Source organism: Megascapheus bottae, chromosome 7 (assembly GCF_031878675.1).
Source record: "Megascapheus bottae isolate mThoBot1 chromosome 7, mThoBot2.hap1, whole genome shotgun sequence".
In the NCBI taxonomy this organism is placed as follows: domain Eukaryota; kingdom Metazoa; phylum Chordata; class Mammalia; order Rodentia; family Geomyidae; genus Megascapheus; species Megascapheus bottae.
Window position 1 is genome coordinate 22,739,079 of NC_143515.1, and position 20,843 is coordinate 22,759,921.

Consider the following 20,843-nt stretch of genomic DNA (forward strand, 5'->3'; position numbering starts at 1 on the left):
ATTGACAGACTAAAAGATGTGAGAAATGATGAAACTCACCAATATTACAGCAGCTACAGAAAGACAGTATTTGAAGAAATAATGCTTGCTGGGTGAGGTGGCTCATGCCTATACTCCTAGCTACTCTGGAGGCTGAGATCTGAGGATCAAGGTTCAAAGCCAGTCCAGGCACAAAAGGACCTGAGACTCTTATCTCCAATTAACCTCTAGAAAACAGTAAGTGGGGCTGGACTCAAGGGTAGGGTGGTAGCCTTGGGCTGAAGAGCTCAGGGACAATGCCCAGGCCCTGAGTTCAAGGCTCACGACTGGCAAAAAAAAAATAATTATAAACATTTAATTTCACTGCTTTTTTGGTACATTTAAGTGATGGGGCTGTTTTCAATGTGACTGGTATGAAGATACTCTAATACTAGTCATAGTGGTTGGCTTTTTAGGTATTTGTTAATAATTTTATACATCATTGCTTTTGAATTTGCCAATGTTCTAAATTTATTTTTCCATGTATGTTTATAGTTAACCTGTAACTTCTCTATTTCTTTGGTATTTGCCAGATTTGGGTATCAGGTATGCCCAGGTATATGGATCCAAGGACACTTGTAGTGAGGTGAGGAAAACCCATAAATGCTCAAATTATTCACATTTATACCATATGTAATCAACAAGTCTGAGCATTGATAACTTCAAGCCATACAAAAAAATTGTACATATGAATATTGCTGACCAAAAACTAGATTTTGATTTCATGTTCCGTAACTTGAATACTAAGTTGCTTGATTCATTTCCCTTGTGACCCCACCCAACTTTTGCCAAGGGAATGCCCCACCTTTCAACAAACCTAAAGATTTCACTTCCACTGTGTTTGTGAGGTTTACCCTAACTTTTGCCTTGCTTTTGGGGAGGTATATTGTCCAAAGTTCAGGGCAGGGAGATATCAGATCACAGGAAGATTTCCGCTGTTAAGGCAGAACTGAGACTACTCCATGTCCACTGACCTATGTAACTACACATGGCAATCCTTTTCCGTTGGCAGTGGGGCTTGAACTCTAGGCCTAGGAACTGTCCCTGAGCTCTTCAGCTCAAGACTACCACCTTACCCCTGGAGCCACAGCGCCACTTCCTGTTTTCTAGTGATTAATTGTAGTTAAGAGTCTCACAAGGTCTTTAGTGCTTGGCTGGCTTTGAACCTTGATCCTCAGATCTCAGCCTCCAGAGTAGCTAGGATTGCAGGCGTGAGCCACCACACCCAGCTAGAATTGTTTTTGAAATTTTAAAAATTATTTTAACCCTATTTGGTCAAAACCACATCTCATCTGCGAATAGGCAGGCTTACTTACTGCCTTGACATTCATTATGAAATGATTTATTTCTCATATTACAACAGCCAGATGATGATTTATTTTAAAGGTTCTACAAATGTCACTTGTGAAACTGCCTTTGGGTAGAAGGTATAGCTCTCTACAAGCATGAGGCCATGGGTTCAATCCCCACCATGCCAAAAACCAACCTTGCCTGTGCCTAATAGTCTTGGGGATCCTGGATGGTGACAGTCTTTTGCTACTTGATTAGCATAAATTAATAGTACAAGGGGATTTTACTGTGATGATTCCATAGAGGTGTACTATATATTGTGAACAAGTCACCCGCCCCCGGGATGCTCCCTTTCCTCCCATTTGTCCTCCCTCCGTTTTAGTATTTGATGTTGCATTATACTGTTATCGTCTGTGTAATGTGTAATGAATGTCCTTTGATCCTCTCCCTTCCCCTTCCCCCTGCCCAGGCCTCCTGTTCCCTTTATCATTTTAGGTTTCGATTCCACACTTAGCTTGTTCCACATGATGGTCTCTAATAATTTCATTCAGGGTTGAATAATAACTTTAGTATGTTGTACGTATGGATATGTACACAAACCACTTTTTTTTTTAATCCCTCAGTTGTTGGGCACTGAAGCCACTTCAGCTGCTTGGTTGCTGTGCACTGGTTTGCAACAAACTTGAGTGCACAGATATTTCTCAAATGTTGATTTACACTGCCTTGGCTATATGTCCAAGATTAGTATGGCATAGTTCTGAAGTGTGGCTGATTCCCGTAGTGGTTGCACTAGTTGACATCCCCACCAAGCAGATGGGTGTGTCTTCTTCCTCCCACTCTTCCAGTGTTTTTGTTTCCTGGGTGTCTTGGGGGGAGATGGAATCTGTGTTTTGGCATTTCCTTTATGGCTAAGGTTGCTGAATATGTCTTCATGTATTGATCCATTAATACTCTTGAGAACTGTCATTTGTTTTTTCATTTTTTAGCTCTTTTGCATATTCCGGATATTAACCTTGGAATAGCTGGTGATTTCTCCTCATTCTGTGTGTTGACTTTTGGTTCTGGTTGTTTCCTGTGATATGTAGAAGCTTTTTTGAGAGAATCCCACTTGTCAATTATTCCCTGAACAGTTGGAATTTCATTAACAAAATAACTACCGATCCCTATACCTTTGTCTTCCTTGTTTTTTAAAATCGGTATTATAAAAGGTGATGTGCAGAGAGAGGGGTTGCTGTTCCACAAGCCAGGTAGAGTACATTTCTTGGATAATGTCACCCTCCCTTGCCCTTTATTCCCTCCCCATTCCACCCACAAGTTGTATAATCCATTTTCAACATGTCTAAACACAAATGCATTTGTTCACTTCCTCTGCTTTCCCAGTCATATAAACAAAAACAGTAAAAAAATTAAAAATGGGGGGAATCTTGTTTTCATTTCCTCGAGTTCATTTTAATAATATTGTGTAAAATCAGATGCACACATTGTCTTTCTGTTCCTAAGTGTCCTCCTTTGATCTCACTGAGTGTATGCCTAGAGGCCTGTATAATTTATGTCTAGTATGTTAGATCTAGCTTCTGCATGAGAGAAAACAGGTAAGCCTGGCTTATCTTACTCCACATTTGTTCTATTTCCCTGCAAATGATGTATTATTCTTTCTTAAAAGCTATGTAAAATTCCATTGTGAATAGATACCATACTTTTCAGATCCACGTATCTATTGTAGGGCATCTGGGTTGTTTTCACCACTTGGCCATTATGAATAGAGCAGAAATGAACCTGGATGCACAAGTGTCTTTATGGTATCCTGGCTTCCCTATTTTTGTGTAATAATTTCAAAATAATTTCAGGTTTTTCATTAAAATATTTGGTCCAGCCAGGGGCTGGTGGATCATGCTTGTAATCCTAACTACTCAGGAGGCTGAGACCACTGTTTGAAGCCAGCCCACCCAGGCAGAAAAGTCTGTGAAACTCTTAACAATTAACCAGCGAAGAGCTAGAAGTGGAAGCGTGGCTCAAGTAGTAGAGCACCAGGCTTGAGGGAAAAAAATGCTCAGCCTGAATTCAACCTCAAGGACCATCACACACAAAATTAGCACTACTATATTTCACTCAATGAAAAATCTCTATTGAAGAGTATTAATATTTATATATGCCTTTGATTTACATACAAGTCCTGCCCCAAGCTTCTCTATATTACTGTTTTCCCAAGGATGATTGCCATGGGCTATATGGTTTATCCTTCAGAAGTTTGTGTTGAAAGCTTGGTCTCCAGTACACTGGGAGCTTGAGTGGATGAGTTAGGTGTGGAGTCCAGTGCCACATATTAGACTATGTGGGCATTCCCTTTAGAAGACGTTATTGCTGCTTTAGCAGCAAGAGTTTGCTTGAGAGCTAGTCATTAAATAAACAAGCACTGACCCCTGAACCTCCATTCCCATCTCACCATCTGATCTCAACATCCCGAGCACATCACACATTGAGATGCCATCTACCAGACATCAAGCATTTGGGGTTGTCCAATCTTGGGACTTTCAACCTCTAAAACTGTGAGCTAACTCTTTGCTTCTTCATATAGTAGCCACCTCAGGTTTTATTTTTAAACTATAGAAAACACTCATGGTCTACTTTTACTAAGCTTTATTTTGTCTTAGTTTGTCTCTGTGGGATCACTTTTCTTAGCTTATTGTTTTAAGTCTAATGCATTTCCTTCCTCGGGCATTGTGTGTGATGCCAGTAGGCGTTTTTCTTGAATCACATTCTATAAACACTGTACCCTACTTACAAGTCAGCCTGCTACATTTTTGTGGATTCTGGTAGTCTTTGAGACTCCTCAATCAGAAATGACTGAACACTTGGAAACTCTTTTATTCTGGGGGCCAGTAGCATGGCCAAATGGTCACACACAGAAAAAAAGCTAGAAGTGGTGCTATGGCTCAAGTGTTAGAGCGATAGCCTTCAGGAAAATCCAAGGACAATGCCCAGGCCCTGAAATCAAGCCCCAGGACCGGGGCATCTTACCTGTTTTACTCATGATATTCCACGAAATGCTCTTAAAACTTTATAAAAAGCTACTCCTACATTTATTGAAATGTTTCTCCTGAATTTCTATTAGTGAGATATTTGAATTTGGTTTCAAATGTGAAATGGGGCTTGTATTCTCAAGATAAAGCCCAAAGTCAGGACAAGTATCACTTTCGTGTGGGTATAAAATGAACAGCTTTTGACCTGTGATTTGCAGCAGTCTGAGAACGTTTCATGTCTATAAAATATGAACAGGGAAAATAAATTTTGTTTGCTCCAGACATTCAGGTGTGTTCTCTAGACACTTTTGTATGAGTTCCTAAGCAAGAGTGCAACTCAAGATCCAAGACTCAATAAGGGAGTTTCAAAGACACTTCAGAGAATTAAAAAGTTCATCTATTGCGTTTTGGTTGCAGGGTGGCTGCGGCAGTAGACGGGTTCTCCTGGCCCCCTACTCCACTCACAGGCTACTTGATCTCAACATTCCTGTCATTACCACTAAAGCAGACTATGAAAACCATGCCCTGGCTCTTTATGAAATGAATTTTAAGAATAAAAACACCTCAAGTAATAAAATGTCTCATAATTAGGAATCAAGCCAAAATATTATATGAATATTTTAATGCAAAATGCTTAACACTTAAAATTAGCAAAGCTCCATTTAAATTAAAATTCCATTTAACTAAAGATGGTTAACCCCAAGAATTGTACAGTAGTTGACTTTTGTATAATGCCAGTCCTATGCAATACAATAAGAACTGCATCGTTAGCTGTTACTTCCTCCTCTGCTGTTCTGGACCCTAACAGGTGGGGCAGGGTGCTCAGACAGAGACAAATTAAGGTAAAACCCAAATTAACTGTGCAGTAATTCCTAAGTTAGAAACCCATTTGATTAAGCTGTCCAAACAGCTGGGTTATAACTGCAGGTATTTGTTCAGAGCTGGTAAGAGGTTTTGTTTTACAACGTAGTAAGATCTGCACTAGGTGAGAAGTCACAGTATAAGGATGCATGGTCTGTAATAATTCCTACATATACACACTTAGTGTCTGTAAACACTAGAAATATACATTAGACAGAAGACCCTCACAAGTCGGGTACAGTTTTAAAAAAGAAGATGAGGTAACATGAAATCTCAAAGTCCACAGGAATCCTGCCTGAAGAGTTTGAACAGCTGCCAGTGATTCATTTCCAATGTGCAGGGAGGGATTAAGGTTTGCTAAAACCAGATTCACTGGCTTTCAGCATAGCAACTGCATCCTTTACTGCATGGTAGATAACATTTTTCACCTACAAGAATGAAAGAAAAAGTGACCATTTACCATTCAATTAAAAAAAAAATCTGTCACAAAAATATCCTTACCACCAATTACCCGCACATCTCCACATTTTGTCAGAATTATAAAGTAGTTCTACAAAGGGGCTTCAATTCCTGAGGTCAGGTTTGAGGACAATGCATCTTGAGCTATGTCTTTCCCCATCCCACCCCATCCCTACCCTCAAGTTATGCAGTTCAACTTTTACATAATGTACACTAAAAATAATGACCATCTCTCCACGTAGCTCAGCTTCTTCAGATAAGTATGTCATGTCCATTTGGTGCCATGTAGCCTGATGAGTTTGGTGGGGTTTCTACTATCACTTGAGCTACACCTCTGGTCATTTACACTTTTACTTACAGCTGCCATTGATTCTTCCTGGGATTTCCACGCAAGTGGGACTATAATGCAGGCCACCATGTCTGACCTGAAAGCTTTTAGAACCAGAGGTTCCAGTTTTTTGCTCTATTTACAATCCATGAGAAACTGCAGCACTAAAGCTCTTGCAAGCATCCTGGTTTCAAGACTCCTGGCTGCTGGCTGAGGTAGAGGTCAGAGGTGAATACACTGCTCAGTTTTTAGCCTTGCTCTTTGTACACAGGCCAGGGTGAATTTCCTCTAGGGTTGCTCTTCCTTCACTTACGTAGACAGTAGAACTAAATATTGTTTGGGGGGGAGGGGGGAGTGGAGAGGGGGTAATATGAGATCTCATTACACTAGCCAAGCTGGTCTAGAGCTTGTGATGGATCCTCCTGCTCTGGCCTCCACACCCAGCTCTTGGGCCTAATGTGTATGGAACTTACTGTAACTTCAGATAAATTATTTCATTGTGAGCTCTTAAGAATCTCCACCCTGGACAGTTCTAAGGACTTTATGGGCCATAAAGCCAGAGGCAACAATGCTATTTTTACCTGCAATTTGTCTTCATGGTTGGTGTGAGTCTGTGACAGATAACGGAATTCCTGAGTAAGCCAGAAGCAGTGTTTAACATGCTCTGGAGACACAAAGTCTTCAGCCACTTTGATACAGCTATACAAGTTATGAACCTGAAAAACACCATGCCACATCTGTTCACAACCTCAAAAGGTCACAGTAGTAAGCAAGGAATGGAATAATTGTTACCTGATGTGGAGCTCCTGCTGGGATAAAAACCACATCCCCAAGAAACTGTACAATAGCCCAGCCTTGAACTCCATATTCTTGATGAAGACGCTTTCTTAGCGATCGGTCTAAATACCAGCTTTGGTCATGAATAGGATCGTGGTCCGCTGGGTTTTCTTGACCTTGTTCTTCTGAAACCTAGAAACACATTCAAAATAGCAAGCAACTGAGCAATGTACTAAGAGTCGAGATAAGCATTTTCCCCACTGAACAGTGCTGGTGATCAGTCATGTTGGGTCTTTGTCAACTGAAGAGTCCCTGTTAGCAGAGGAGTACTCAAGGACACTGACAAACGATAAAACCCAGGATCCTTGGGTAAACTGACTGGTTCCCAGTTTTAAAGACCTGCTCTCACTGAATAATCTCGAGGCTGGTTGCAGATGGGCAGAGGTAAGCAGCCAATTTTCTGGAGTCGTGATGTCGATTCTAACACTGCATGTTAAAGACCTACTTCGTGGCGATGCAGCGGGGAAGGAGTGTTCACATCCAAGCCCCACGAGGGAGAAGTGGTAGTGAGCGAGACCTGGGTGCAAACAACGGCCTCAGCACTCACGTTCAGAAGTTACAATGACCGAGAATTACTTTGCAGTGCCCTTGCTGAGCAACCTACCAGCCAGCCTATCCTAACTCCTGCCAGTCGTCTGTGAGGGACATAGCAGTGCTTGGGCTCTTCCAGAGTGACAGTGACAGAACTTTAGTAATCATTCACAACATGGAGACACTGGGGCCAAAGACTGATACATGAACTTCTGACGTGCTCAGCTTTTAAGGCAGTAAAAACAAACACCACACGAATTTAGGAAAAAGCTCCAAATGCACTATAACATAAAACAATCATAAAAGATAAAGCCCCTTTTCTTTAGAAGCACAGCCCTAATCTTTTAAAATACTTGTTTCTTAGCAACCACTGACAGCCTACCCAATCTGCATGCCAGAACCTAGCAGTTCTGAACAATGTTATTCTTTTCACATGCCGCAGAGCAAGGATCACACCTTTTTTTTTTTTTTTTGCCAGTCCTGGGCTTGAGCTCAGGGCCTGAGCACTGTCCTTGGACTTTCTCAAGGCTAGAGCTCCACCACTTGAGCCTCAGCACCACTTCCGGCTTTTTTCTATATATGTGGTACCGAGGAATCGAACCTGGGTCTTCATGCATGCTAGGCAAGCACTTTAACCACTAGGCCAAACTCCCGGCCCCAGGATCACACCTTTTTAAGAAATTCTCTTATCTTCTCCGTGTCCTTAGCAGCATATATGTGCCAGAGGGCTCCCGGCTTCTCCTTTCCTTCTATAAATCGTTTTATCGTAAGCTCATCAGAATCACCGTCTTGGATGGTTCTAAGGACTTCTAAGGCAAGAGAAAGCAAATAAACGTCAGAGTCCAGGTACCTAGCCTACTTTTTGGTGAGTGAGGGTAGGGGGAAAACTGGAGACTGAACCAAGGTAATTGACATCCTACCTTCTTCCTGTTCACCCTGTCCTTTCGGAATTCCCACATAAACCATGACATTAGCTGCATCAGATACATCCAAGTGAAGATTGGTTGTTCCATATTTCCGATCTTCTGGAGTGATTAATCCTGCAAAACCAAAATGTCTTATCAAGTCACTGAACACTGCCTTACGTCACAAATTTTCTTTCTGATTATACAAAACTTTAAAAAAAAAAAATCATTTGGGCGGAGCATGGCCTAGTGGTAGCGTGCTCTTCTAGCATGCATGAAGCCCTGCCCTGGGTTTGATTCCCCGGAACCACATACACAAAAAAACCGAAGTAGTGCTATGGCTCAAGTGGCAGAACACTAGCCTTGAGCAAAAAGTGTCTAAGGACAGTGCCCAAGCCCTGAGTTCAAGCCCTAGGACCGGCAAAAAAAAAAAAACAAAAACATTTTATCTTTTCAACACTGAAACATTCCTATCAAATATTTAACTATAAAAATAAAGAATTAAACATGGGATGCTGGTGACTCAGGCCTGTAACCCTAGCTACTCAGGAGGCTAAGATCTGAGGATCAATGTTCAAAGCCAGCCCAGGCACTAAAGTCCTTATCTCCAATTAACTACCAGAAAACCAGAAGTGGCACTGTGGCTAAAATGGCCTTGAGCTGAAGAGCTCAGGGATAACACCCAAGCCCAGAGTTGAAGCCCCACAACCAACCAAAAAAAAAAAAAGAGAGAGAGAGAGAGAGAGAGTAGAATTAAAACTTGTTTCTGGCAACAAATTAAGTCTCTGACAAATTATTCTGCTGACAACAGCTTAAAAATTCTGGATAAAATTGTATTTTCAAAAAGTCTTTTGTCAATGTGCTAGCAAAAGAAAAATGGGGTGGGGGTAGGAGGAGAGTATGTATAAATACTTGGAACCAAAAATTCTCTAATAGTAAAAGCTGACTTCTAAAAGGTAGCTTTTATTTTTTTGCCAGCCCTGGGGCTTGAACAGCCTGGCTATTGTCCCCGAGTTTCTTTTGCTCAAGGCTTGCACTCTGCCACTTGGGCCACATCGATACTTCTGCCTTTTCTGTGTATGTGGTACTGAGGCATCAAAGCCAGGGCCTCATGCATGTTAGGCAAGCACTCTGCCACTAAGCCACATTCCCGTTCTTGCTACCATTTTCTGAAAGGACATGTTTAACTTAACCAGGTGAGCTTTGGCTATGGCAGCTGAGGAATATTCAGGGCAAGAGGCATCAGCCAAGGTCTGCTCAAGGAGACCTTAGACTCCTTCTACTTCCATACAGGAAAAGCTGAGACCTCCAATGGCTACATTCAGTGCTCCCTGAGCTAGTGAGCACGAGGAGGGCTGCCAACAGCGCCATGAGAAGCTATGCTTAGAAGAGGGTGCTTTGGAAGTGTTAAGTCTTATTACATTTGTTTCCAACTTGCTGAAATATCAGTCCCAGGAGCAGGAAAAGCATTAGATAGGAATTGGGTAAAATCACAGGATATAGAAACAGGCTTTAAAATGGTAAAGGTTCAGGGAAGAGCTAATGAGAGCTAATATTGTAATTCTAACAAGAAGTTGATAACGGTACTGGGTGTGAGTGTAAGTTTGTTTACTAGATAGACTTCATCATTAACATCTTCAATATCCATAAGTAAAAACTTTAAAAGTCAAGGAAAGCAATTAACATGCTACAAATAAAATCAAAGTTATATGTGGATAAATATGAATGAATATACAAACATCTGATCCTACTCACTAAACTCAAGAGCAGAAAATTTTAGTCTGTGGCATGGCTCAAATGGTAAAATGCATTTGAAAGGCCTGAGGTCTAAACCCTATTACTGCCAACGAACCCTTCAACTCTGAAAATGTTGTACAGGATAACAAATATAAATGGTAAAATGATAATATAAAGGAGGGATGAACACAAATTTAGGACAGTGGTAAAGACTAAGAGCAAGAGACAGCACAGAGTTGGGTTGCCTAATCAATGTTCACAAAACAGTGAACTCATGCATCGTGAGGAAGGAAAACAATGGCCCCAACTCATGCATCGTGAGGAAGGAAAACAATGGCCCCAAGTCCATTTGATTAGTCATAGATTATTGCATATTGATACATCAGACATTAAAATGAGGCAACAGTAACAGTGAAAGAGAATTCCGGAACCGTTTTGCCAGTGGAAGAGCTTTGACAGAGTAATACTGCCACCTATCTATCTGATAGTGTTCAAGAATGACACTAATGGAAAAATGCTTTGATGCCAAGTATTACAATAAACCCCTGCTGTGTGTGTGTGTGTGGGGGGGGCCTGTTCCTCTCCCCCAATAATCTCAAGAGAACAAAGGCATCAATAAATTCTCTCCTTTGGGCAAGGTGGTCTAAGAGGCCAGCTATAGAAATTGACAGGGAAGTAATTATGGAAGGGAGAATGTTTCCAAGAAGACTGGAAAAACAGCCAAACAGTAAGTGACATTCACTCAAGAATTTGAACTGGAACTTCAACTAGAAGGACAATCTTCAAAAAAGCCAACTTTAATCCAGTTCTACCTTGAAGATTATTACTATTTTTGTGTGTGTGTGTGGGTCATGGGGCTTGAACTCTGGGCCTGGGCACTGTCCCTGAGCTCTTCAGCTCAAGGCTACCACCCTGGAGCCACAGCCTCACTTCCCATTTTCTAGTGATTAATTGGAGATAAGAGTCTCATGGTCTTTTGTGCCTGGGCTGGCTTAGAACCTTGATCCTCAGATCTCAGCCTCCAAGAGTAGCTAGGATTACAGGCATGAGCCACTGCACCAGCTTAAAGATTATTTTTATAATGAAACTGAACAGGAGGCTTAAAAGGATGGTCCAAAGTACAAGATCACCTTAGGATTCATTTAAGCAACATGAAGATTCTGCAAGAGATAAACCTGCATATGCCTTATACCTGCAGTTATGAAAAAAACACATGACCAAGGAACAGAAGGTATTAACTATATAAGCAAATACTTGATGTGTTAGATATTAGCTATTTTCTCCTCCCCTAAAATGAATTTTCCAAACACCTTGTTTTATTTCTACTATAATTTCAAAAAATTGGCTGTTCCTTCTTACCATAAGCATTATACATCTTGGGACCCAGATCTGGCCGAACAAAGTAGTTTGGCAGCCTAGAGGCCAAGTTTAGTTTGCCATCTCTCCTTGTGTACTCAGGCAGTGGAATGTTAGCCATCAGATCATCAAATCTAGGAGAAAGCCAAAAATGTTCAAAATAAGCTTGTTTTTCTCAGTTATTATATGATTTGTTTTTGCTCCTTCAATACCAAAACAAATAGTATCCGTCATCATTAAGCTGAATATAGCGATTGTTAATATATTTAAGACTAGAATTACAGCAATCATGAACAAAGACATTTTTCTCTCTCTCCTACATCTCACAAATGTGTTCAAATCTTAGACAAAGTATTTGCGCAGCCAAGCACCAGCAACTCATACCTGTATATCCTAGCTACTAAGGAAGCTGAGACTTAAGGATCACAGTTGGAAATCAGCTAGGCAGTAAGGTCTGTGAGACTTTTACCTCCAGTTAACCACTTTAAAGCCAAAAGTGGTGTTGCGGCTCAAGTGGCAGAGCACTATCCTTGAGCAAAAAAGCTCAGGGACAAGTACCCAGACCCCAGGTTAAGCCCCAGTACTGGCCTTATCAGATCAAATCAGAACTTATCACTTCTGCCTGTTAGAACACTCAAAGATACTATTCATTAGGTGTGAAGCTCCTTTTCATGGTTTCAAGCTCAATGGAACTCCAAATCCAGATGTCTAGTTAGAATAGACTTGACTAGCTTTTCCCCACAACTAACTATAAACTGGCTGCAAGATTACATCAGCCTCTTCTCTGGAGGGGGATTTCCTCCATTAGTCAAGCCAAATCTACAACTCACTGGCTTTATCTCATTTAAAAACATCTCCTGCCAGACACCAGTGGCTCACATCTATAACCTTGGCTAAGCATGAGGTTGAGATCTAAGATCTCAGATCAGACAAATCCTTCAGACTCAATCTCCAACTAAAAACCTAGGACAAGAAACGTGGCTCAAATGGTATAAGTGCCAGCCATAAATGAAAAGCCAAGTAGATTACAAGGCCCTGAGTTCAAGTACCAGTACAGACATTAAAAAAGGAAAGCAGGGCCAGGAGTTTGGCCTAGTGGTAGAGTACTACCTAGCATACACGAAGACCTGGGTTTGATTCCTCAGAACCACATACATAGGGGAAAAAAAAAAGCCAGAAGTGGTGCTGACACTCAGGTGGTAGAGCTTTAGCCTTGAGAAAGTCCATGGACAGTGCTCAGGCCCTGGGCTCAAGCTCAGGACTGGCCAAAAAAAAACAAAATGGAAAGCAAACAAACAGGCAAACAAAAAACCCTAAACCTGTTTCCAAAAGTTATAGGCAATAAATAAAAATATCAGTAAAACCATGTAAGTTTGATATCCTAAATGATTTTCTTACTGCCTCAAAGAAGATTTAGCCTACTAAATGAAAACAGAATCACGTCTATCTTTATAATCCTACCTGGAAGGCATCATATCTCTAAAATCTTCTCCTGGTGGCCAGTCCTTAAGTTTCAATACCATTGGTTCTTTGTCATTTTTCAAACGATCTGAAAGGTATAGCATCCAGGTTACATTAACTATTTGTAATTCAGAAACACACCCATACCCACACCCCAAATTAACATTTTTATGTTTCAACAATGGAGACAATTTTTCTATAGAAAAAGTTCATGGGGCCAGGAACTTGGCCTAGTGGTTAAAGTGCTTGCCTAGCAAGCACGAAGACCCGGGTTCGATTCCTTGGTACCATATATATAGAAAAAGCTGGAAGTGGTGCTGAGGCTCAAGTGGTAGAGTTCTAGCCTTGAGAAAGTCCAAAGGATAGTGCTCAGGCCCTGAGCTCAAGCCCAGGACTGGCAAAAAAAAAAAAAGAAAAGAAAAAGTGGCCGGCAGTTTGGCCTAGTGGTTAAAGTGCTTGCCTAGCATTCACGAAGACCCGGGTTCGATTCCTCGGTACCACATACATAGAAAAAAGCCGAAAGTGGTGCTGAGGCTCAAGTGGTAGAGCTCTGGCCTTGAGAAAGTCCAAGGACAGTGCTCAGGCCCTGAGCTCAAGCCCAGGACTGGCAAAAAAAAAAAGTTCAAACCCACTTAGTAGTACAGAAATTCTATTTTAAAAATATCCCAAGTGCCAATTACTAACCCTTTTATTCCTATAGCAAATTAATGTGTACCCTGAAGACAGACAATTAGAGACCCCAAATTAAGGTGTATTAGGGTCACATTTGTATAGATCTTCTTTGAATTGCTTGTCCCTTGAAATCCAGCCATTCCTTTAGGCCCATCTGCTCCTCTTGCTCAGGGTTTCAGGAGCACCACGCAGCTCCCAGCTAACTAAAGCATCACATTTCGATCAACAGAACCCACAGGGGTTTAAATCTCATTTTCTGAGGCCAGCATGAAATAGAAACGACTTGGTTTTGCTCAGAGATTTAGACTATCTCCTCTTCTGTTGAGAGTTAAGGATGGGCTGGGGACCTCTATTTTCTGGATGGTATCTCTACATTTAGTCAACTTTTCTTTGCACTATGAACTCTATAACTTCGAAGACTAGGAAGATCAAAAGAGGAAAAACAGACACTATCTCATATTTCACCCCCCTTGAAACATCTTTCATACGTACTGGGAACATCTTCGAATCCATCCCAGAAGTCTCCCACTGTGGCTCCAGTGATGATTTCATTGGTCCTACAATTAACTAGGTCCACTTCCTGCTCACCAAACTCTTTCCGGAAGGATTCAGGTTTCCAAAGTTCAATGTTCAGTTTATGATGTACTCCTGACACCATCACTGGCTACAAAGAAAGGAAGAAAACTAGTCTCTATCTCCAGCTCTGTTTAGGCCACAGGCAAGGCAGTTTTTAAGCAGCTGCTGGTCTGTTTCCAGGTAGCTGGTTTTCAATCTCAGCTGACAACACAATGGCTTTCAAAGCAGCTGGAATCCTCTCTATTCATGTATTACACATTCTGGTCTCAAACTACGCTACTAAGCTTCTGCTAGGAAGGATCTACTGACTTAGATCCCATTTCAGAACACCAAAGTCCTGTGTCACGCAGGGATGTCCTTCAGAAGTGCACTGCCATGGGCCTCCAGCCCACCACTGCTGAGCTGCAATATGGATCTGAAGTTGCCAAGACTTGACTGACCAGGAAACCTGGGTTTTATGTTAAATAGCCTGCTTATAACAAGGTAGCAAAGGGTAAGAGTGTGGCTAAGTGGTGAGGTGCTGCACTGACAAATCAATGCTGAAAACAACTTCAGTAATTTTTATGGAAATAAGAGTTACACACTGCATTTTACAATGCACAATACCTCCCGGTTCACTTTCCCAACCTCTAAACGTTTGAGTCAATTAGCAAACCTCAGTAACGTAGGGAAAAAACAAAAAACAAAAAAACCCAAGTTTTGTTGTTGTTCAAACACATTTTTTTCTGTCTGACATTTGCCCCAAATGTTTGTCCAAAAGCAAGGTGTTCTTTTAGTGAGGCTACTACTTGGCTAAAAAGAAAATCCAAAGATCCAGAAAGCAAACAAAATGAAAGCAGCACAGCTATGCATCTCCTAAACAAACCAACTACAACTTAAGACTTAACACTGCTTTTAAAGTAGGTACCTTGGGGGAGAGAACATACAGACTGATATCACATGGCTCTAACCCACCTACAACTGCCGTCAGCACAGGCTTTTATTTAGGAAAGAAGCATGGTTTTGTTTTCAAACTGTTTTGTCTAATCCTCTAAAGTCCCATCTGCCTCTTAGTCATATTTCCACTTCCCCTGTTAATGTCCACTAAACTTGACTCACTAAGCCTGTGTCTCATTGGGGGGGAGGGGGAACAAGGCCTGATGGCTTGTAGTAAGAGCTAGTTGTGGGGGCAGACAGGATTATATTCTATGGCCAGCCAAACTAAAGACCTGGAGTCATGACTCAAGTGATGAAAGCTTGTCTATGACAAATGAGGCCTGAGGTCAATCCCCTGTAGGGAAAAAGAGAGGGGAAAACAAAATAACAAGGTAAGGATAGTTAACTGAAGCATTCAAGATTCTAGCAGGAAAAAGTAAGTTGACTGCACAAAGTGAGACAGCCCCTACTCGAATTAGGTCTACCATAAACATAAAAGAAGTAGGATCAGGGAAACAGAGGCCTTTATTACCTGCCCTTGTTTCCAGCACTCCCTAAATACATTCCAGTTGCTCTTGTTGTTGGGATCTTGTAAACACAGCAAGCGATTATCACACAGCCAGTAATGAGGAGTGTCAAAGCCCAGAATGCTAGGCTTGATGGTCAGTCCTTGAGGCCTCTTAGGTAAATCAGAGGAAGTCTTGTTTTGCACCAAAGAGGCAAAGATGTCATCAAGGATTTTTGGTGTATTCTTGAGTCCATTCTCTGTCTGAATTTGGGGAAGAACACAACTATTAAATATACCATTCCTTAGCACCAAAAAAACCAAATACCATTCTGATAGTGGAAGGATAGGGAGTCCAATGAGGCAATTCCCATTCTCCTTTGGGTACAGAAAAGAGAGTAAGGAAAGGTGTAAGGAACAGTGAGTTCCACTGCTGTAAGCCAGGGAGACTTGTCTCCACAGAGGTAAACAAAACAAGTTCTTCCCCCTACACTTCAACTTATTAAATGTTCCTTTCCTGCTTCTCAACTTTACAAGTACATACCTTTCCTGTAGAGGAATTCAAGAGATTGCGGAGAAATCCAGAATTATTGTTACTAACAGGTGTCAAAATTGTGTTATTAAAGGTGTGAAGGGCGGTGCTGGACTTGTTCAGAGGAGGGAGGGATGGAAGGCATTTTATTTCATTCTTTAATATTGGCATTGTTGGTTGCTTTTCTGAAACAAAACAAAAAAAAATCCAGATTTAATAGCATTCTCGAAGAATACATTCATTAGTTATCTTTTAAACATGGCTTTCATTTTCTAGAAACAAGAAAACAAAGGAATACTGATACTATTTAGAGGATTTCTAATCGATGTTCTAAAAAAAATTCAACATCCAGATGAAATGATGGTAAATAGCATTCTGTTATTTTTATTAACTTACATTAGCCATATGGGTGGGTTTTCATTGGCATTTTTCTTTTTTCTTTTTGGTTTTTTCTTTTTTTCATATATTTTTTATTGTAATTAATAGAAGGGTTACATTATATTTGCCAGATAGAAGGTACATTAATTCACATACATTGATACCCTTTCTCATGTCTTGGTCCCCATTTCCCTCCCCCCACCCCCCATCCTGTTTTCCCCCCTTCCCTATTCAATTTCAAATAACCAAATACAAGTATATCCAATATATCAGATAACAAAATAAGATACTGTAACAATATGAGATAATCAACGGATACCAAAAGAGATGAGAGATAACAGTATATTAAGGACAACAATTACTCATTATATGACTTTTGTTTCTATATTGTAGAGGTCCTTTCATTTAGCATCATACTATATGGCCTTATGTATCAAGGTTTTGCTCTATTGCAAATCTCTGCTAGGAGAGACCAAAGTTTCTACTGATTATGACAAATGAGGGAAACCATTGAGCCTATCTTCCTTTGTTTTCATACTTGTATTTTGTTGCTTTATGCAAAATAGTCTTATGAGAAATGTCAACTGCAGCTATGCCGGGTGAGTATCAGAAAAGATTCCATGGCCTTGAGCTTAATCCCTAGACTATACCAGTAGCCCAATTCCAATGTTTTTATAAAAATAATAAATAGCAGTGCCGGGAGTTTGGCCTAATGGTAGAGTGCTTGCCTGCTTGCCAGAAAACCCAGGTTTGATTCCTTGGCGCCATATACCTAGAAAAGCTGAAAGTGGTGCTGTGGCTCAAGTGGTAGAGCTTTTAGCCTTGAGAAAGCCCAAGGACAAAGGTCAGGCCCTGAGTTCAAGCACTAGGACTGGCAAAAAATTAAAAAAAAATAATAATACTGCTTATCACATGAGTTTCCTCCAACTTTTCTTTTGCTCAAGGCTAGCATTCTGCCACTTGTGCCACAGCACCACTTGAGGCTTTTTCTATTTAAGTAGTACTGAGGAATGGAATCCAGGGCTTCACGTATGCTAGGCAAGCACTCTACCACCAAGCCACACTCCCAGCCCTCCTCCAACTTTTGGACATTCAATTACACTAACATTTCCAGAACACTGATTGGTCACACATGTCATTCCTTTATAGTGTCAAATTTGATTCCCTGGCAAATACAAGTGCCGGCAACAAATTCCATTTTAGACAGAACAGGACTATGTACAAGTGTCAGCACAGCACCATTCTTTCCAAAAAGGCCCCTCATCTAATCTAAAGGTCTATCAACAATGTAATTTCTCCTCTTTGGTCTGTGTCTCACACTTTCTCTGGGGGCAGGTCCCAGAACAACTTCTAGGACACTAATCACCTTTCTCTACAGTGGAGGACACTAGGTCTCTCTGTGAATGAACTCATGTACTCAGTAACTATCAGCAAGGCAGCAACTGACCCTTGTTCTCCTTGTTGACATTCCCGCTGGTCAGATCAGCCAGCCAGCTTAAAGGCGATGTGCTGGCAGGACAGGCAGGCTTCACGCTACCCGCTGACTTGGAGGCTGCTTCACCACCTACAGTCGCTGGCTCTAACACCGAGGGACTCTGCTGGACCATGGTCCCAAGAGCTGGTTTCTCCCCGGCTAAAGACGTCTGTGGTACATAGAAAAAGAGAATTACGCAAAAGCTAATAAATGACATCTTTCCTTTCTTTCTAACAGCCACCCAGTAACAGGTAAGGAGTCAAAACAAAGCCACATGAGGAGAAAAAGGAATATTCAAACTCCTGTGCTAACCTAGGTCCTCCATTTAAATGTGACATGCTTCTTTCTGTGTTGCAGTAGGCGTCCCCACTGCTTACCATTCTGTATCATTAAAGGAAAAAGAATTTGAGTTCAGTTTTGGTCCCAAAGACCAAAACTGCTATGACCTCATGCTGCCTTCAACACCATAGCTTTATGAAAATGTAACTGAATTTCTGATTATTAAGCACGACTGCAGGATAATGATGCACAGAGCAAGGGCAGAGAGAAGAGGGCCAAGTGCAATGGCAAGAAGAGATGCCATCAGGAATGAGTGACAGAAAGGCTCAGCTCATCCTCACTTCCTTCAATTTTCCATACAGATTACAGGTAATAAAAATCATTCAGGCTTGGTGGGCACCGTGGCTCAACCCTGTAATCGTAGGCTCAGGAGGCTGAGATCTGAGGATCAAGGTTCAAAGCCAACCCCTGGGCACAAAAAGACTCTTTATCTCTAATTAACCTCTAGAAAATGGGAAGTGGGGCTGTGGCTCCAGGGTAGGGCAGTAGCCTTGAGCTGAAGAGCTCAGGGACAGTGTCCAGGCCAAGTTCAAGCCCCACGACCCGTTCCCCCCCCCCAGCCAAAAAAAATCTTTCAATCTTATCTGAATAATTCTGCAGGATACATGCAAACATTTAAAAATGTGTAAGTCAGCAACACACTAGGTATATAAAACCCAGAGGAAATCTGGCTTTCTCAAGCAACAAAAATGTAAAACCTGAATGAAAGTGGCCACAAATGCGATGCACAAAAGCAATGGAGAGAAAGAACAGTGCTGTGAACTGTCTACCCCTCACTGACAGCTGACCTATGTTCCTTTCCCATACACTGCTAGAAATCCCTGGGTTACTTGAAAAACAGTAATCACACAGGTGGTAAACGGGCATGAGCAACAATACCTGTTTTAAGTCTTCCTTTGAGGCTGGCTTTGAAAAGAATTTGAACTGCCTGTTTGAACAGGGACAGTTAGCCTTTATTCCCCATTTTGCTCTGATAGAATGAACGATGTCTCCAACATCATAGAGGGCTAGGAAAAAAAAGGTTCAGAGGCAAACATGTGAACAAGCATGTTAAATACTTTCAACCTCAAGCCAGCAGAGCAGCCGCTATGTCCCACATGACTGCTTTCTCAGCAGCATGCTGTTCTACCCCTCATTTTCTTCCTGACTTTGCACCTAAATGTGCCCTTTTCTTAAACTATGCACACAATCTTAAAAAATGCTGGGGGTGGGGGTGTTAGCTGATGTTCTTCTGGGCAATTCTGAGAACATAGTAAAATAAGATGAGTAAGCAATCACAACCCTGAACCTACCTAGTCAAACCAAACCACCAGCCCCTGTGAGTTAAAACCAAGACACAAAAGGAAGACATCCCAGCCCCACATGAACCACCTTTGCCAGGAATGATCTGCGTGGGCATCAGGTTGTCAGGCTCATGGATCTGACTCTTCACACACCTTAGCCAAGAGAAGGTCTTGTAGGCGGCACCTGCAAGTGACATACTTGTGGTAACTTCTCCATGGACTCTGCTGCCCCAGTGTGTCACCCAGGACTGGTGACACAGTTTAGAGGTAATACATGCCTAATAAATGCCAGGCTGTGAGTTCAGACTCCCACACAAAGAAAACCCAGCAGGGGCCGGGAGTTTGGCCTAGTGGTTAAAGTGCTTGCCTAGCATGCACGAAGACCCGGGTTCGATTCCTTGGTACCACATACATAGAAAAAAGCCGGAAGTGGTGCTGAGGCTCAAGTGGTAGAGCTCTAGCCTTGAGAAAGTCTAAGGACAGTGCTCAGGCCCTGAGCTCAAGCCGAGGACTGGCAAAAAAAAAAAAAAAGAAAACCCAGCAATTGAATGCTTGTTTATAAATCAGTGTCAGGCTTCCATTTTCAATGCATTGTGGAGGGAGAGAAGAATTAAGTTGGTTCTCACCTTGTTGGCAATTCTTTCTTTTCATTCGGTAGCAATCCACACACACTCCAAATCCACACCGAGGACATACCCAGTGCAGGTTGAAGATGGTGGTGTCACAGACATCACACATCTCTCGAACACCTTTGACAGCTCGCTTCCAGGCAACCTGTCCTGCAAGAATCAATAAACCATTTAGTACTGGGAGGAGAAGGCTGTGTGGGGGGAGGGGGAGATGGGGAGGATTCCCACCTGTGACCAGAGTCCCCGTGAACTAGTTCAGCTATCTCTCCACCATGAAGCTTGCCCTATCCATTTGCACTGGTCCCTCACACTCATGCCTGCCTAGGCTATACGTACTCAAGCAGAGTTCTGCCCCTGCCACCAAGAAACTATGTTATGCTCAAGAAGAACCTCTTCTCCAGCTATGAACCAGCACTATCCCACAGCAGCAGGTCCCAGCCTTATAACTCATGAATCCCTTAGACTACAGGCAGCACAGGCCAAGGGAGAAGAGGTAACTCATACAAAAACCCAACTGTCAGCACAGGAGCTCTGAGCTCATCATAAATGCCACAATCCACTCAGATAAATCATTACAAGCCCCTAAGTGGCAGAGAATAATGGCTCATGACTAGAATCGTAGGAAGCTGAAATCAGAAGATTGCTGTTCAAGGGAAGCCCAGGCAGAAACATTCACAAACTCCATCTCACACAATAGCTGGGTGTGGTGGCACAACTGTCATCCCTACTATGGTGAG

The 20,843-nt window shown here is 41.8% G+C and overlaps 1 protein-coding gene across 4 annotated transcripts in view; it reads right to left on the bottom strand.

Annotated features, from left to right (window-relative positions):
* Positions 1-4,933: 4,933 nt before the first annotated feature.
* Positions 4,934-20,843, bottom strand: part of Kdm3a (lysine demethylase 3A) — a 49,107-nt gene continuing 33,197 nt past the window's right edge. For all 4 annotated transcript variants that reach the window (XM_090336545.1, XM_090336547.1, XM_090336544.1 and 1 more), the window contains 14 exons: positions 20,104-20,256; positions 19,566-19,661; positions 19,074-19,201; positions 17,829-18,024; positions 16,016-16,188; positions 15,499-15,735; positions 13,968-14,139; positions 12,804-12,891; positions 11,346-11,476; positions 8,265-8,384; positions 8,014-8,153; positions 6,769-6,945; positions 6,558-6,692; positions 4,934-5,617 (listed from right to left, as the gene is read on the bottom strand). In XM_090336545.1, the coding sequence (XP_090192671.1) occupies positions 5,537-5,617; positions 6,558-6,692; positions 6,769-6,945; positions 8,014-8,153; positions 8,265-8,384; positions 11,346-11,476; positions 12,804-12,891; positions 13,968-14,139; positions 15,499-15,735; positions 16,016-16,188; positions 17,829-18,024; positions 19,074-19,201; positions 19,566-19,661; positions 20,104-20,256 (2,027 nt within the window). In that variant the 3' untranslated portion in view covers positions 4,934-5,536. The remainder of the gene's footprint in view (positions 5,618-6,557; positions 6,693-6,768; positions 6,946-8,013; positions 8,154-8,264; positions 8,385-11,345; positions 11,477-12,803; positions 12,892-13,967; positions 14,140-15,498; positions 15,736-16,015; positions 16,189-17,828; positions 18,025-19,073; positions 19,202-19,565; positions 19,662-20,103; positions 20,257-20,843) is intronic.